A 17,920-nucleotide genomic window follows, 5' to 3' on the forward strand; every position below is an offset into this window, starting at 1 on the left:
GGTAGTGTGACGGGACGCCCTGTACCCTGACTGGGTAAACCCGTCAGCTGTTCTTTGCTTCCTCCCGGAACCGCAAAGGTTAACTGCTTGCAGCGCTAGACGCTACTGCGAGGAACCGACTCTGTATCCTCTGTGTAGTAACCCCAGAGACGTAGCCAATACGGTGCTGTAATTGTCCTGAAAAGGACAATGAGTGATATAACCGGTCCCTTAATCATTAGACGAGACTAATGTCAAGGTGAATAATAACAACCTTTATTGGGAAACACCCAGCCTTTTATACAAAGCGATTCGCGGGTACTGATGGATAGCTCGGGGTCCCTGGAGTATTCTGTTGAAAAAGCGACACGATACGCGGTTGAGACCCTGAGCGGTAGCAGGTTAAAGGTTCCCTGGGACAGACCGCGATACAGCCGGGCATGCGTCTCCATGGCCGCGCCGGCTGAACCCCGTTCTCCTGGAAGTAGTAGAAACTGGGGTTCCATGGGAGGCTCCCTCTCCAATCCAGGGTTGTGACAGGTAGATATTGAAAATTCTATATCGCCCCACACTCACTGGACACTGAATCCCTCCAAATAAAAGACCCCATGATATTTCATCTCCTGCCAACTACTCTACTCTCTTACCATACCTGGGGCTTCCTGCAACCTATCAAACAATGTGAATTCAAGGTCACTTATGCTACCCCTTTAAAAATGTTTGATTAAATCCCTTGGATAATGCGGGCATATATATATATATATATATATATATATATATATATATATATATATATCCATTTACTTTTGTTAAAAAGTTACATTACTAGCAGCAAAAATAAACAATGTTACAAATTGGAGGATATTTGTGTCTCCTACTAAAAGGGTTTATTCAGACATTCAGTGACTGCTTTTTGTTCCAGAGTGTAGCAACAACACTGCTGTTAATTCTTTCATATTTCTTTTTGTATCATATTTTTTTATTTTGAAATATTTTGACGCTTTGTTTTTGCACACACAATAACGGCTACATTGAACAATTGAAATGTTTTTTGTTTTCATTTTTGGATGGGCTCTGACACCAATAATAAGAAGCAAAAGCTGAATAGCCTCTCCATTAGGATGCTTAATCCAAGCAGAATTAAAGGGGAGCTATTGCCATCACATCGTTTAGTGCAACTATATATATATATATATATATATATATATATACATTCATATAAAGCTTCTGCTTTTTGTTTGTCAATCAATGTAATTGTTTTTGAGATATTCAGTGTAAAGGATCTGCACATAGCAGAGGCTGCATCACCTAATAGATGTCCTGGAGTTACCTACTCCCCTTAATACAAAGAAAGTGAACACAAAAGGTGGGTTTTTGTTTTTCTGTAAAGACCATTAAAATGAGCTGTAAATCTAAACAGCGTGATTAAACACCCTAGTGCCCGTAGCCATCACTGTGACTTTCAGGGCTGTAGACCACCGTGACAGACTCATCCCCAGCAAACACCCCGAGCCCCTACAGAAGAGGGACATCGGTGGGAGAGGGACAGAGGGATTTGGCTCCCAAATAATCACTGACCCTCCTAAAGAGGGGAGACTAAGGAGGTTTGTGTTATTGAACCATAAAAAAACGCAAGGAAACTCAAATCTCAGTCTACATAAGGGTCATTTGTTTCAACGTGGAGTATTAACGGGGAACCGCTTCCACTATCAGATACATCGGTACGGGAGCCGTAATGCAGGACATCGGAGGCTGTAAGACAGAAATACAAGTCATGTGACAGGAAGAGTATCGGAGAGTATAGCATCACTATGGCAACCAGCTGTGCGACGCGCTCTACCTAATTCTGTAATCGGAAGTTGTATGCGTGCGGCGTTCCTCTTCCCGGAAGTGGCTGAAGGATGCCGGTAGACTTGGCTGGTCGGAGGGCTGTTTGCGTCTGTATTCGTACAATGACTGTGACATCCGGCGATTTCTCTTAGCGGTGTACGGGTATTTACGGAATCTCATACGCAGTACGAGCCCTGCATCAACCTCAATATTCTGCAGCACTGACACCCGCTGCAAGTTACCTTTATCGACAATCAATAATCATTTTCTCCGGTCCGCTAAATCAGATATTTCTTTACACCCGGTCAATATTAATCTGCGCAAGAACATCGGTTACATTCCTGTTGCCCCCCATTTCTGTATCCCCAATCTTAAAATACACAGAGGGTGCTTGTAAATATCTCTGCTGATGTCCGGGCCCATGTCGTCAGACCTTGGAGGATACCATCAGGTGCCAGTGACGTGTGCCAGCACCTGGCAGTGTGATGGGGAGCTGTGTTCTGTGTTAAACGCCTCCTATTCAGAAAATTCACATGAGAAAGAAGAAGATACATCAAGGTGAGAACCGGGTGAGGTTTTAATAAATTCACATTTTGAATACGTTGCTTAATCAGTTACCTAGATGGCTGTGTTTTCGTGTTATTACTGGTTAACCGGAGCAGCCTCTTCAGATGTATAGTACATTTGCAATATATATATGTTGCTTTAATGTGTTTCATTGGATTTTATTTTTCAGAGAATGCTGCGTGTATTTAGAACCAGCGGCATCCATTGAAGCTGGGACTCCATGCTCGCTGTTTTTGTCCGCTATCGGCCCAGAAAAGAATAGAATCCGGAGTGTTAGTGTTTGTAGTCAGGCAAGAACTATTGAAGTTTACAATGTATCATCGGATGGGAAAGAGGAGGAATACCTCGGGAGCTGTCGGGGAGAAAGGTTATGCACTTTGCCAAGCAAGCACGGGGAGGAGAGTCCTGTTGTTTTGTATAAAACATACCTCAAGTTGGATTTTCCTATATCTTCATGCAAAGTCAAGGTATCCACTGACTAACGTAATATTTAATACGCAATATATATACGTGAGAAAAAAACATTGGATATAACATTTATACTGTATATCAAGTTTAATATATATATATATATATATATTTAAATGTATACATATATTTATGAAATTCTTGTTGGATTTTAACAGATACAAAAGCAGATGAGGTTAAAATTCTGTAAAAATTAGAGGGAGTGCCAGTTTTTTTTTTATTAATTCCTATTCCATTTTGTCTCGCATTACCTAACTGGTAACTTTTTTTCTTATGTTATCCAGTTACTTTCGCTTGCTGGGAAACTGTGTGTTGCTTTAAACAAGATTTCAGTGGAGATGACCTTAGTCCCAGAAAAATATTCGCAGCCTTCTTTTGGGCTAGGCCCATCCATCAATCTTGATCGAGTACAAAGCATAGTGGACAGTATGGGTGGGAAAATGTCCCCTGGCGCAGAGCAGCTGATGAGTATGGTGCGTGCTCAGCAAAAGGTAAGTGTGAGTGGAGACGTGACGTGTAGATTACTTGACATACTGTGACTCAATTTTGTTAAACCTCACGTTTTTTTAGTCTTTCAAGATGCTCACATACAAATTTAGAAAGCCTTTTTTAAGCTTATGGGAAATCTAATACCAATAGGGCTTGATTTCAAATGTGAATTTGCCAGCCTCATCACATTTCCGAAACTGCCTTGCAAATGATGACCAAAGCCATTTGCTCAATTTGAGTGTTGGAGTCTTTTTCAATTTATGGGATTCTTGAAGCTGGAGGTGCAGGGATTCCACCAGTAGAAATCACAACCAAAAAATTGAGATCAATTAAATCATATTGAAAAAAAACCCTTTATACTGAAGACAGCCAGAATACAAATACACTTGACTTTGTAGAAGAACAACCTTTTATGTTCTATGTTCATCACTTGATATCAGGTAACGATTGGAATAGTTCTTAAATAGTTAAGAAATGCATATAAACTGCTTTAAACAGCACAAGTGCTAACTTTGCCTTTGCCTGCCTCAGAGACACTTGACCGATACCATGAATTATTATTTTTTTTCTACTTCTAGCATCAAATTCCTTTTGGGCCCCACTTATTGCAGTTGTTTGGCAACTTTGACCATAGCACAGAGGGAGTGCAACGGAACAAACGGCTTGGAACACAAATCCCCCCGGTTAACAAAGTTTCTGAAATGTTGCTTAACCAGACAAGAGACTTTCAACTACCTTCAGAAGCTCTCGCCTCCGTACAATCTGCTGTTCCACCAAACAATGATCTAAAGACAGCAGTGTGTTCATTCTTGCAAACTCCAGCGAATGGTATTACTGGTGCTTCAAATTCAGACTCGCTAATTCCCCTTCTTCGCAATTTGTGTGTAGAACAGAACCAATCGTTAAGAGAGCAGACACAGGGTCGACAAGAAGCTCAGGAAACAAGGTAAGGTCTCCGTTACACATTTACTTTGATGCGTTTCAAGTCTATTAACATAAATAGGAAGTAAATATCAGAATGTTTCATATAACATTTAGTTTTTTGTTTTTACGCCTTCAGTCCCAGGGGTTTTTGGTACTTGACATCCCAAAGCCTTTTTTTGCCATTTAGATTTGAGCAGGGCCCTCCTCACCTGTTGTCTCTGTAAGTCAATTTGTTATGTTACATACTACTTGTCTACCCATTGTACAGCGCTACGGAATTTGATGGCACTATATAAAACAAATAATAATAATAATTTAACCAAATGTGGGTTTCATTAAGATGTGTATATATACATTCCAAAGGCCATTATTGAATGCCTTTTTAGGATGTGCATGTATGTCCTCCAGGACTGAAGGGGTTTAGAAGTGTCTCCCTACTTCCCAACCAATGGAGGACATCTATTGCCTATGACTAGTCATGGTATTATATTGTTTTCAAATGTAATGCCAAATATATATGGTTGTATATTCCTGTATATAAGAAATGTCTTGAGCAAGGCTTTTTCTACCGTGTGCATCTGTTTCTCTCTCTCTGACCATTCAGTACCCCATATATTGTATTAAGCTCTGTCTATATTGTTAGCTTTGGTACCTGGTAGATCTTATTTTGCTATGTGTTAATTCTACCATTAATATCTTTGTGTGTAAATATCCTGTTTTAATAAATTTCAATTTATTTGTTTAGGAAGGGTGCAGCTGCCCTGGAGAAACTAGTATCTTTACACATGGAGCGAATGGAGAAGACCCTTATACAGCACGTTGATCAGAAGATGAAAGATCTTCAGGAACACTTGGATGCCAGACTGGATGGCTTAATAAGTGTTATACAGAACAGTAATTCCTTATCCCCTGGACGGGCAGGCCTGAAACACGTCAACGGTCAAATTGATCACAGTGGGAAACAAAATGGTGATTATACGGCACTTTCCAATCATCACATAGCTGACGCTCTTTCGTAACCTGGAATGTCTGCTGCATTTATATCCATAAAAACTCTTTGTTGTGAAGATTTAATACAATAATGCAGGAGCTGAAGAGGCCTCCATCACTGGGTTGAGTGAAATACAATTTATCCAAAGCTGGGGTAGAGGTATTAACGTTAAACACAGTGTGCATCGGTTACATGATGTTTAATGCTACACTGCACGTTTCTTCTTCCCTAACCAAAGCCTCGGCGATGGTTATACAAATTAATTTGTATTTTAAAAGTGCAGTATTTTACGGACATTTATTTTGATATGCTAAAAAGACAACTGTGAGAATTTTGAAATTTCATCCGGGGCTGTAACAAGCCAAACAATTACATACATCCCAAAGGTGCAGAAAAACATGAGTTTTCACATTTTCTTACACCTCTCCCAAAAAAACTCAATCAATATTACCCTCTGTGTGGGTAACGCTACGGGATCTACTCCATGATCCACAGCAATTGAACACTTTAAAATTTGTGCCAGCCAACATCAGAACACTAAAGAATACTAGTCCATAAAATCAACAAGTATTATTTATTGTAGTCCTTGGATGTATAAAAATCAGCAATTCACAGAGTGCAGAAAAAAGGCTTAAATGCTAAGAATCACAAAAAGGTGTCCCAGAAGAATGTGCAGATAGCAAAGTCCTTTTAGATTCACAGATTCACAGCACACTATCACTTATTGATCATTTGAACTTCTCTTCCTTGCTGTTAATGCCCAATGGTTATGCTGTACTAGTCTGTAAAAATAAAAGTGTCTGACATTTTCTGGTTCTGTTACTGTTCCTGTGTGCTTCCTATCAGGTACCCTATGGGTTTACACAGCTTTGACACAAGGTATGAGTTTTGGGGCTAAGGTCGTCTCCACTGATTGTCAACTCATCATGCTTTATGAAGCAGCAATCCCTGTGAGAAGGGCAGCGTTGGACCTCCATAATGAATATTTAGAGATATCTCATTGATTAAACTGAGCTTTTTACAGGGCCAGCCTTGGGATGTAGGAGAAGCTCACTGTTGTTGTTTTTTTTTTTTTTTCTTCATAATGTTTAGTGAAGTCAGTTGGTTAAATGACCAAGCCTTATATTCTTTATATATGCATATTTGTGCTGGAAATCAAAAATAGGTTCTATGTCCAATACAATTAGTAAATTATGGTATAATTTACCAATTTTTCCAAATTATATATTTCTGGGGTTTTTTGTATGTACTCAGATTGCAAAAGGCCAGAATGAAAAGGCAGCATCTAAAGAGGTACATCAATTTTAAAAAAAAACAGATAATGTTCCATCCTTGATTTCTTCGTGATTTCTAATGGTTTATAATTTTCTAATCACAGGGGCATGCTTATTTTACACAATGGTAGGTTAGACACATACATGCATAATTAATGTATAGCCAAGGGATTGCTTTTGTAACGATGCAGTATTATAGTGTTAAATGCAGGTCTGGACTGGCCATCTGGCACAATGGGCAAATGCAGTGGTCCAATAACCGATAATGCCACACACTCACCAGATCATGTGCCTCAGTGTGCGGCCTGGGGCTGGATATGCCCAGCCATGTGCCATGTGAGCACAAAAAGCTGCTCATCGCTAGCTGTCAGTCGTACTAACATCATCAGACAGCCACGGCCCTTTATGTGCTAGCGCCACCTGGTTACGCCTGGCCCCGATTAGATGGTCTAGTACAGCCCTGTGCCATGCCACACAATCAGTTTGGAGCAGGAGAAAGCCCCCCGCCCCCAATATGCAATAATAAGGATAAAACATTGGCCAAAACAAGAAGGGAAGCAAAGGCTTGTTTATTTGATAATACTGCAATATGAAACGTTTGGTGTTTTAGTATGAAATCTTACTACCCCACTGCTCTTACCTATTCCATGCCCACTAAAAATATATATTTTTTTATAATATCTTATCAGTTAAATGTGGAGTTAATGAAGAATTATATCTATTTTAAAGACGATCCAGCCACATAGAACATGAAATAGAAATGTGATGAAATAGATTCTGGAAGCCTAACGCCAAGTATATAGATTTCGAGGAGCAATATAGCAGATAACGCCCTGCGCTGCTTTGTAGTGTTACAGCACAGACACATCGTACCAAAGATCAAGCCAAGATTATTAATTAAAAAAATGCTTATAGTGTGCAATTAGAATATACAAAGTGCAAAATATAGCAAAGCCAAAAAAAAGAAATTCAAATGGGTTATAGCCCAAGAATCAAAGCTGCGAAAAGACAGTCTTCTTCTAAACTAGCGCTTGCATTTCAATAGAATGTACAACTTTTCTGACTAGTCTATTTCACAGTTTGTCTTATGTTCAGACAGTCTATGAAATGGCCAGGCAAAGTGTCGTGGTTTTTTATTTATTTATTATTATTTATTATGTTTTCTATTTAAAAAATTCACAACCACTTCCCAACTAAACTCTTGGATACAAATGTGTCCCAGAAGAGTCAGTTTATAGGTGAACCATTTCATAGTAATTGTTAGAGAGATTGACATGTTGATGCTTTCTGGTTTTATTTTTCATCAGCGTTTGTGCTTCTTGGTACACAGAAAATCGCCTGTAATACTCTTAACTAGTCGGTACTGGCAGGTATCCGTGAGTACTTGGCTGTTTCCTAGAATACTTCAGGACCACGAATGCCACAATAAGCACATTGGCCACCAGTACAAGTATTCCAAACAAGTAGAAGGTGCTCTGTTCTGCTTTGGAACCATCTTCATTCTTCTCACTAACCGAACCTGGAAAGACACATGGAACAAGCAAATTGAATTGTATATGGGTAAAGGTGGGCCAAACTGGCCAAAGAGTGGCACAGACAGAACCAGACCCTTAGGCTCAGCTCACGACCCAAATACAGAGCCAAATATTAACAATATTTCTTATAAACATATTTAGCAGTTACGTTTGGTTAATTCAACCCTTCAAAACAGATTTATGCAGACATCTTTAATAACAGACAAATGGCTAGACTGCTTAACTTGGAGAGAAACCTGAAAAGCATTTGAACGTGTCTGTTTATACCCTCTTATCTTCTTCCACTATCCACACTGCCTGAAAGGTAAGTTTAAGTTGTCATCTATTAAAAAAAATGTGTATTATTTTTTTAATATGCCTCAACTTAAAGTTACATTTCATATTTCAACTTGTGAGCCGCATCAGCTAGTTATTTGTATGTTGGATTGATTGGGTTACCCTCTTCTTTTGTTTCATCTGATCTACGTCTGTCTTTTTCACTTATTGTTTTAGTATGCTTGGGATGTATGCCTTACCTAAAGGCTCAGCTCCGCTCTGGCGTTTCAGGCGGATCGGGCCAACCACTGCATGTGCTTTCCGTATGTTTGAACCCAGATCCCTGCGTTTTCGAGTGATACAGCCCTGGTTACAACGGGATCCAGAGTCATTTGCGTCGCATATCACAACACGACACTGGAGGTACACAGAAGGTTGCGCTTGAAGAAACTTAAAGGCACTAAAGCTGAACCGAGAAAACCCACTCCCAGAAGGAAAGTTATGGAAAGTGTCATCTTTTAGGCACCTGTAAATTAGAAAAAAAAATTAAATTTAAGGGCTATCAAAACCCAGCTTTTGGATCTAATACATTCAGTTGGTTATAGTTTCCATAATTAATAATAATAAAATAGCTAGCTTAAGAGCACACTAAGGACTGAAGGTAAACACACCTGACCTGGTATGTGTTAAAAATGTTCTTTTATTTCCTCTCCTTACCCATTCCTGATAAGGTCATAATTTGGAGAGGTAAAGTCTGGTTTGGAAGATGCGAAGCAGGTGTCTGTGAACACAGTGAGTTCTGGGTCGTTTGTCTTTAGTGTGGCTTGCAGGAAAAGTGTGTTATTGAGCTCAACAAAGTAAGGCGAATCCAGCACCGGCGAGTTGAAATCTTGGGACTCGTAGAAGGACAGACTGACGTCGTATTTGCCCGTTTCCTGCTGATCCTGAATGATATCGTTTTCTGTCACATACATGATCTCCGCTGCAGACTCGTTGTCTAATTCACATGTCACAATGATTTGTAACTGCTTACGCCTTGTGATCACTCCTCCGCCAGGGGAAGCAGTAATGATGTTGGTGTAGGAAACAATGTGGTCATCCACCTACAGAACAATCAGAAATAAATACATTTGCAAAGTGATTTTTTTTGTCAGGATCTGTAGCAATGAACCCAAAAGGTACACGTTTACAACTCCTACCTTTTTGACTGTTCCACAAGCTGAGAATGGCACATTAAATACAACAGGGTTGGAAGAAGCAGCCACACACGATGCATTGGACAGCGCTAAATCATTTACATCATATCCCAATGAGGTGATGTAAGAGGGATCAATAATCACTGTCATTTCCTCTCCAGAGCAAGACAAAGCACCTGCAATTACACCATACCATTGGTTACCAAAACAAAGTGAGATCAAATGGACTTTTAACAAACGACAGCTATTAGTTATCCTATAGATATCCTATGAAGGTATATGTCTCCTAAACAATCCATCTTTAATGCCGCTTCACGAGAAGTGCCACACTGTTAGCTCAGGTAGGTCTTCTGCTCTACAGTAATGGCAAATTGTGACTATTTACTTGGGTTGCACTCACTTGTGTTGGATTTTGGTAATGCTACATAATTCGCAGAGAATCCATAATACGAGTTGGCATAGTCAGTGCTCAACAACAAGGTCAGGCTGTTGGACGTCGTCTCTACTTCTGCCACTGTACGGCCGCACAGTACATCCAATAGCGGTGAACTCGTAGAGGGGCCATCGTACAAAGCAATGAAATCAAAACGGCATGCGGGGTCTATTTCCAAACTACACGGAGAAGAATAAACACGTGAGAAAGAAATATCAAAGTTCAAAACATGAAAGTGAGCTAGGCGTAGTGAAAATGTGATTTGTGTTTTCCTAGGTTTAAAGATAAAATTGTCACAATATTATGTATACAAAAAGTAGAGAATGTGTTCATAATTGTTTTTCTTCTTCTAGATATCTTACTAAATGGCATTCACAAGTCACATAGAAAGTTGTGGCGATGTCCAATCTCTAACTACACGTCTTAAAACATTTTTTTTTTAAATTCTCAGTTTATTTCCATTTAGATCGTTTTGACAAGCAGGACATGAGTAGACACTAGAGGACATCATAGATGAAACAGGAGGCAGACTCATATTTATGATAGGTATTTTGACTCCAAAACATCATGGAGTCTCTAAGCCCCTTAAGAATTATTCTGTTAGCAAACATCATAATAAAATTCTATGTAACATCTAGTTCTAATTAGTTGCCAAAACCTTAAACACTTACAAGATTTCCGTGAATGTTAGATCGATCTTGGTGTTCTTTGGTACTTCCAGGTGCCAGATGCAATATGCAAAGTGTGGGTGCCGCCCAGGATAATTTGGACTGGCGATCGTTCCGGAAAAACCTCGGAGATCCCCCCCACAATTTGCAGGTTCTGTTTATAGTCCACGGAGACAAAAACCCAAAGATATAGGTTTAAAAAGACACATTCTACACATTGGGGGCATTTTCAGGGTGACTCCTATGACTCCCTTGTCCAGACAGCTCAGGTAGCTGCTAACTCATCTCTTATTAAGGCCCTGTGTTGTCTGCTCCCATTGAATATATGCTCCCTTCTTTCAGTAGAAGCAGCTGATGGAAGAGTTAAATGAGACAAATACATTCCAATAACTAAACAATGTTTGCATGTAGTAAAGTTCCAAATATTAGTTTTGTTTTTAAAGTTTCCAGTATTGTAAATAAACGTGAGCCCTGGTGTTCAACAAGTTCTCAGGGTCCACCTAAAGTCCTAGATTCAGTGATTCCATGCTTAGGTTATGCTACTGGTAAAACAGGCTATTAGAAGTTGCAAATAACTTACCACTACCAATAGGAAATGAGTAATACAGGACATAGGCATTCCGTTGGAAGCTCTCAGAGTTGGTGGACACGCGGACAGATGCACTGCCAGTTGTCTCAAACACTGCAATTCTAGGAGAGTCTGGGCAGAGTACTCCCAGTACGTCAAGATTTTCATCAAACACCGTTATGTTCTCTTGGGAGCAGTCTGCGACTGGGTTCAGACTGGAGAAAAGAAACCAAGAACATTATTAACTGAGGCTTCAAAAACTAAACAACCTTAAAAATCCCTTTAGGTTTTTATGATTTGGGTTGAAAATTGGTTTCCATAGGGAGCTGAGCCTTATGAAGCAAAACAAGTAAATCACAGAATGCATTTAGCCTCAAAATAATTATTAATCATATATTATTTGTTTTATTAACACTACTTACCTTATCCTTTTAAATTTAGTCCTTGCTTTAAAGTAGTTATAAAACATGTCTTCATTATACTTGCCTAAAATGCCCATTTTGGTTTCATATCAGCAAATTTAAAAAGTAACGTTTAAAAACACCAGAATTATAAAGAACATGTCACAATTTGCTGGTCCATTATTTTAGGAGGACAACTCCTACTAATTATTATTAGAATCAGATTAAAATATGTGCTGTTTTCTTTAAATATAATTAGACTTCATTACCATGGCCATAAAGTATCGGCTCTGTGTGGTATGTGAGTCACACAAAATATTACAAATGACAGCAATGTTTACTGGAACAAAATGAGTTAAAACCAGTTTTTGTCAGCGCTAACCTACATTTCGTTATGCAGCACTGCATTTTGTGCTCAAGGGGAAAAACATTTTTCAAAGACATTTTTCCCCTCTACAAGATTTCACTCGGGCTGCCCCATATCTCTGGAATCTTTTCCCAAGGAACCTTCAGCATTCACCCTCCTTCCCAACATTCAAGCAACATCTCAAAACTCACTTCAGAGAAGCCGCACCATCATAGTTACTAGAACTTCCTTGTCACTGATACAACCACCACACTACCTCTCACCCTTTCTCTATTCCTTATGTTTGTCCTCACCCCATTCCCTCAAGATTGTTAGCAGATCTCTCTCCACCTAATGTATCGGTTTGTCTTAGTCTGTCAATTCTAGTCTTGTTATACTGCTTGAATATATGTATTGTAAGAAGAGCTGTGTAAAAGATAATAATAATAACATGTTGAACTACACGGGGAATAACCATATTTAACTGAATTATAGCATACAAAGTAGCTCTCACTTTAGCACAGAGAAGACAATTCTTGTGGTTTCATTGTTTGGTCTCACAAAGTCCCACGTGCAGTCAGAGTCTTCGTTCACCTGGATCTGTATAGGTTTGTAGGCTTCGGTGAAGCTGGCCCCACATCGTGCTGCATTGGAGAATTTGATTTATTCCTCTTTAGGGTAACACAGTCAACATATATGTTTTGGCTCAGCACTTATGTCCTCAGTTTATTATATTTAATGCCATTTTATCTCTGTTCAGTACAAGTAGATTACTTTAGATATCACAATTTCCCATTCATCATCTAGACTTTCATTCTAATTACAGGTAGGTGGACTAGTGGACATTTCAGTCATGTATGTAAAATGCATCCACAGTTGATGCAAGTTACCTATAAAACAATGAGCCAATTCTTTGCCAATTACAAAGCATGGATCTGATAGTATGCTCCTGTTTGTGTATCGCTATTATCATCAGTGGTCTACTTGAAAAGCTCTCTGAAGCCTTACTTACTATTATGCTAATGCATATAAGACTATACAACACAGCATATTAAATATACAGTCTAAAACAGAAATGACGTAACATAGAAAAATTGAATTTTATAGCAGATAAGAACCACTAGGTTATTCCTGTACTCCAGTAATAACGTAAAAACATCCTACAATTGGAAACGGGAATTCCATTTATACAGCTATAATAAAATAATCGTAATAGTCGCCCCATAATCTAGATTATTTACATACGCTGAATTTCCACAGATTTCTCCTGGGCTTGCGAAGCAGTGACAAATAAAAGGAAAAACGTCAACACCCCCACCGGTGGCATCTTAAAAATGTCTGTGTGAAACATGTCCCTGAAATTCTTTTTAAAGGATACGTAAATTAATATATACCCATGCATAGCCCTGCCCCGTCCTTCAAACATTTTTCATTGAGAAACTTCTTGATTGCCCCAGCTGTTATTATTCAAGGTGTATCCCACAGCTTTTGAAGTGACAGGTGTATTAGGGTGATCAGCACCTGTTTTTCTCTCATCTGCATATCTCAGCGGGCTGCGAGATTGTACGTAAATGTTGCGGTGCCAAGGATAAAATGTACTCAGAGCTGAGGTTACTTTCTGTTTTACAAAATACTCCATGAGAAGCATCTGGATAAACATAGGCAGATTCAGTGGTGTTTTTTGGCCAATGGCAACTATGCTAAGGGTAGAATTTCCAGGGAATCACAGGGACAGCTCACAATCACGATTGGGTGATCAGGCTCCCCGGCTCATCGCTGATCCATGGGCTAGTTGGGAAGATCAATGATCTTGCTTATAATTGGCCTGTTACCCCATGTGCCTAGCTTGCAGAGGTTCTGTCAGGGACTTTGTCCATACAGACGACTGTAATGACCCACAGCGCCCAATGATGGTAGTCAGGAGTTAAAGCACAGTATCGGAGTCGGACACTGCACTCTCCCGGGTGATGAGCACCTAGGGTTGTGCGGTCACAACCAGGGCCCTGACATAGCAGCAGATGTTGTCATATCCTACAGGCAACCTGGAGCAGGCATGAGACATAGCTCAACAGAGAAATGTGCAGGATGCTGCAGGCTGGGAGTAGGGAAGCTAAGCAGAGTAACAGCAGAAACATAGGGGGGACAGAGCAAGGAGCAGGGAGATCGAGCAAGAAAAATAGCCAGACAAGACATACATGGTAAAGGACACAACAAAGGACAGGGAACAATGCAAGGAACACAAGGGATCGAGTGAGGAGCTGAGATCCTCAGACACTTCTCCTTTAAGCAAGGATAGGATATCTTAACTGGGACATGGGGAGAGGAGAGAGGAACCAAAATACTCAGATGATTCAGGGAAATGAGGGCAGAGGTACATAAACGACTGACACACATAAATACAGGACTAGCTTAGGACTGTATGATAACAATTGGAGATTTAGTCACATCGTATGGCCATTAGCCCACCACTATGCTAAAGTACTCCAATATTCAGTGGATCCTAACGCTAAACCCTGCCTACTGAATTTCTAATAAGCTGAAACTAAACATTAAATCTAAACACAGAACCAAGAAGGATATACCTTTAGACTGCTGACTGACAAACGGGTAGGGCACACCTTATTAAGGAAACAGAAGCTAAAGCTAAGAGCAGGACCGTAACAAAGTATCAGAAGTAAATGGCAGGGCACAAGGAAATCCAGGAATGGACTGTAGCGAGACAGGGGAACTGTAGCAAGACAGGGGAACTGTAGCGAGACAGGGGAAACTAGAGATAAGCAGCTCCACAGCCTGAATGGGGCCTGACAGGCTCTTTAATAACCTTACTAAGTGCCACCCAAACGTGGTGGACCAGTATCTGATGTCACAGCTCAACAATTTGTAGAACAAGATAAAATAGACAGGATATTATATATATAATATAACATGTACCAGCATTGCAATACAATTGAGATAAGTGAAGATGATGTATGCATTTCTTTATTGTTAATAATAATAATAATAATAATAATAATAATATGTGCTTCAAGAGGGTTGTGATTAAAGCTAATAAGAATTCTGACAATAGAATAGAATGGTTAAACGTGGCTGGTTAAATGATCAGTGACACTCAAGTGAATCTGATTTATAATACGTACAGTTGAAAAACTCGAGCATTACCTTTGGCCTTTGGCTTTTTGAGTCTAGGGCAATATAATTCCCTTGTTAGTTTGGCGAATGATGCCAGTTGTTACCACTAGAAAATATTACACTGACCCCTGGAAGTTTCTATTTTATATGCTCTCCAACCACCCACATGATTTGGGTGTTTTTTACACACTGTGGATTTGGGCTAGAATTCACAACTGATTGGAATGAAATTAATTTATAAATTGTGGGGTGCAATTATCGTTAAATTTAAATTCATGTTTAGTGAGTAACTTCCATGAAAGTTTGGATTCCCTGCTTTCTTCAATGAGATCGCAGCTCAGGAGCTAAGCTCGAGGAAAGCTTGCTCAACACACACTACTGGAAAGTCTCCTAAATTGCACTGTTTGTGTAGAAGGAAAAAGTTGTTCCACAGCTGTGTAAACAGGATTATCACACTCATATCCAGACTTCTTATTTACTTCGGCTGTTAGAACTCCTCAGGGACAAAATAAAATTCATGAAGTCCCATATTGTGTGGTCCACAATGCTAAAATGATTGTGACGTGGATATGGACCTTTGTGTCATTATTCAGATGACACATTGTTTCTACCAAATACTGTGTTTTTCAACTTTGCTTTACTGTCCAGTGGAGGGCAGAACAGGTGAAGTGAAAGAATATTCTTTGAGCATGCCCACTATATCGTGGTAGGGGCAAATGAGTAGGATTAGGGAAATGGAGAAATATAGATATAAAAGGTCCATTCGGTCTGAGGTATGCCAAAACTAACGTACCAGGTAGGCCTAGAAGAGCCCCCCAAGTTAAAGAAATCAAAGAAAGGAGAGGGAAAGGAAGAGAACTAAAAAGGGGGGGGGCAAGGGAGAGCAACCACGAGACGCTGCTACCTAGCTGTAAGAGGACCAGACATTGGTTAAATAACCACAGCCCCTCCCACAACTACAGGCTAATGCTATCAGCCTTAACATGTATGTATAGAAATGGTCAAGATTTTAAAGCAACTTTATTTTCTGTAGGGAGCATGATGGAGAAGGTCAATGCAAAAGATCCAAATGCCCCAGCATTAGATCATTTGCCAGTATAGCAATAGGAGACACTATTTTAAATGTGGGATGACTAATTCTTAATACAAATGGTGTCATGTGTAGCATTATAACTTTTTATTGCTGGAGACTAACTAAACGCAGGTCTAGAGCACCACTATTTTTAGAGGAGCTGTGAGACATAAATATGGTGCTTAAGCACTTTCCAATGTTGCTTAACTCATTGAAAGCTTGCGTTGCTCAGTTTCAAACCATGCCCTGGTCCTAACATCTAGTTAATAAATGAGGTCTTTAGTTATGTAGAAGCTCCTCGCTTTGTAGTTTTTTGACTAGTGCACATGGAATATAAATCTTCTCGTTGGATTTTGGTCCATGTGAGTATCCGTACATATGACAGAGAGGACTTTTCCTATGTTGTAAGTAGAAAAGGTTTGGCTTTCACTCAGCACAGTGTGTGTGATGCCCTGCTGCTTAGCTCAGCAGCCACCATATTGTCCCTCCACTCCAACATTGACCAGTATTAACACAGTAAATGGGGATGACAACAAAATGATATGTTGAAAAAAGGGGGCAATGCTAAATGTAGATACTTTCTACAGCAATTGCTGTCTTTCTGTTCAAGGTTCAAGGCAACAGACATGGTACAGAGTATTAGAGGTAGATGTAGATGTGATACCTCAATTAGGTCTTTCGCTGTTTGAGGCTTTTATGAAAACCCAACTAGTGTCACGGTGTGCCTGATCAGATTGTACCAGTCAAAGCCATGTCCCAAGTTGCCACTCTTCAAATACGTAAACCTCAAAGTCAGATGGAGTCAGTCTGGTCTTAACCATAACCAAGGTAGCCAAATTCGGTTTATAAATGTTGGGGTTTTGTGTCAGGGACAAGGGGAGCACGTTTTATGCAGGCAAACTAAGATCAAACATAACATCTTTTGATGGGAAAACACTGTGTAATAATATAATAAGGCTTTTTTTAAAGGCAATTGTCTGTAAAAAGTAATGGATATATAAACACTAGAACACTCTGTAACATACTTTGTAAACCTCTTCTGCGTTTTTCATCAAGTGCTCCAAATAGAACATTAAAGCACTCATACGTTGTTTTGATGTCACAATCAAAGCTTTTACAATATTACTTAGCTTTTTTTAAATACCAAAAGGTCTGAATTTCTCTCTTTCATCTTATTCTAACAGCAGTTGTTATTTGTGTGGGCATCTCTTACTTGGTTTGTGCACAACAAGCTTACAATGTCAAATGACGCGTGGAAGTTGAAGATTTGCCTAAAGTAAACAGCAACCATTTTATCTTGTTTGTCTCGCTTTTGTCTTTGTCAGCAATTAATGTGTTAAATGTGTATGTGTGATATACATTTTGCTCTGTTCACCAAACCATGTCACCTCTCCTTGACCTCTCTAGAAATAGCAAGCAAAGGAACTATAGACTGGTTATGGCGGGATTTTGTATGTATTTCATGTCACTAGATGTTTGCTTTGTATGCTGATTGTTTTGTGTTTATTTGGATATAAATCGGAGGGGGGACTCTTTCGCTTATTCAACCTACTGAAGCAGTGTCGTCATTCACAGACGTCATACAAGAGTCCTCTACAAAGACAGAGGGTCTGATATTGAAAAAGATGTTCTGGATCAAATTAACCCCTTAATGACAAAGCCCGTACATGTAGGGGCTCAAAATGCATTGTTTTCAATGGGTTTAGGGACCGCTCATTGTCCTTAAGGGGTTAAAAACTATTGTTGTATTCGCTGGTTTGCAAAATCAAGGAAGCTTTCACAAGGTTTGAATTTT

The 17,920-nt window shown here is 39.5% G+C and overlaps 2 protein-coding genes across 2 annotated transcripts; one reads left to right on the forward strand and one right to left on the reverse strand.

The window, feature by feature from the left end:
* Positions 1–2,115: 2,115 nt before the first annotated feature.
* C11H10orf88 (chromosome 11 C10orf88 homolog) lies at positions 2,116–5,536 on the forward strand. The gene is made up of 5 exons (XM_053450124.1): positions 2,116–2,367; positions 2,546–2,843; positions 3,129–3,335; positions 3,912–4,279; positions 5,003–5,536. Exons 1-5 carry the CDS (start codon positions 2,219–2,221, stop codon positions 5,274–5,276), a joined length of 1,296 nt encoding a protein of 431 aa, XP_053306099.1. The 5' UTR covers positions 2,116–2,218; the 3' UTR covers positions 5,277–5,536.
* Positions 5,537–7,799: 2,263 nt separating this feature from the next.
* Positions 7,800–13,274, reverse strand: LOC128468408 (CUB and zona pellucida-like domain-containing protein 1). The gene is made up of 9 exons (XM_053450125.1): positions 13,170–13,274; positions 12,439–12,568; positions 11,190–11,392; positions 10,613–10,763; positions 9,909–10,120; positions 9,512–9,684; positions 9,030–9,415; positions 8,573–8,838; positions 7,800–8,041 (listed from the first exon to the last, which is right to left on the reverse strand). The coding sequence occupies exons 1-9, from the start codon at positions 13,249–13,251 to the stop codon at positions 7,872–7,874; spliced, it is 1,773 nt and encodes a 590-aa protein (XP_053306100.1). The 5' UTR covers positions 13,252–13,274; the 3' UTR covers positions 7,800–7,871.
* Between the last annotated feature and the right edge of the window lie 4,646 nt (positions 13,275–17,920).

Source organism: Spea bombifrons, chromosome 11, assembly GCF_027358695.1.
Source record: "Spea bombifrons isolate aSpeBom1 chromosome 11, aSpeBom1.2.pri, whole genome shotgun sequence".
NCBI classification, from domain to species: Eukaryota; Metazoa; Chordata; class Amphibia; order Anura; family Pelobatidae; genus Spea; species Spea bombifrons.

Coding starts and splice junctions, on each gene's coding strand:
- C11H10orf88 (XM_053450124.1), top strand. CDS start 2,219: ATGTCCGGGCCCATGTCGTCAGACCTTGGAGGATACCATCAGGTGCCA. Junction 2,368..2,545: donor AAAGAAGAAGATACATCAAG/GTGAGAACCGGG, acceptor TTTATTTTTCAG/AGAATGCTGCGTGTATTTAG. Junction 2,844..3,128: donor TATCTTCATGCAAAGTCAAG/GTATCCACTGAC, acceptor TATGTTATCCAG/TTACTTTCGCTTGCTGGGAA.
- LOC128468408 (XM_053450125.1), bottom strand. CDS start 13,251: ATGCCACCGGTGGGGGTGTTGACGTTTTTCCTTTTATTTGTCACTGCT. Junction 9,685..9,908: donor ATTACCAAAATCCAACACAA/GTGAGTGCAACC, acceptor GTGTAATTGCAG/GTGCTTTGTCTTGCTCTGGA. Junction 8,839..9,029: donor TATGACCTTATCAGGAATGG/GTAAGGAGAGGA, acceptor TCTAATTTACAG/GTGCCTAAAAGATGACACTT.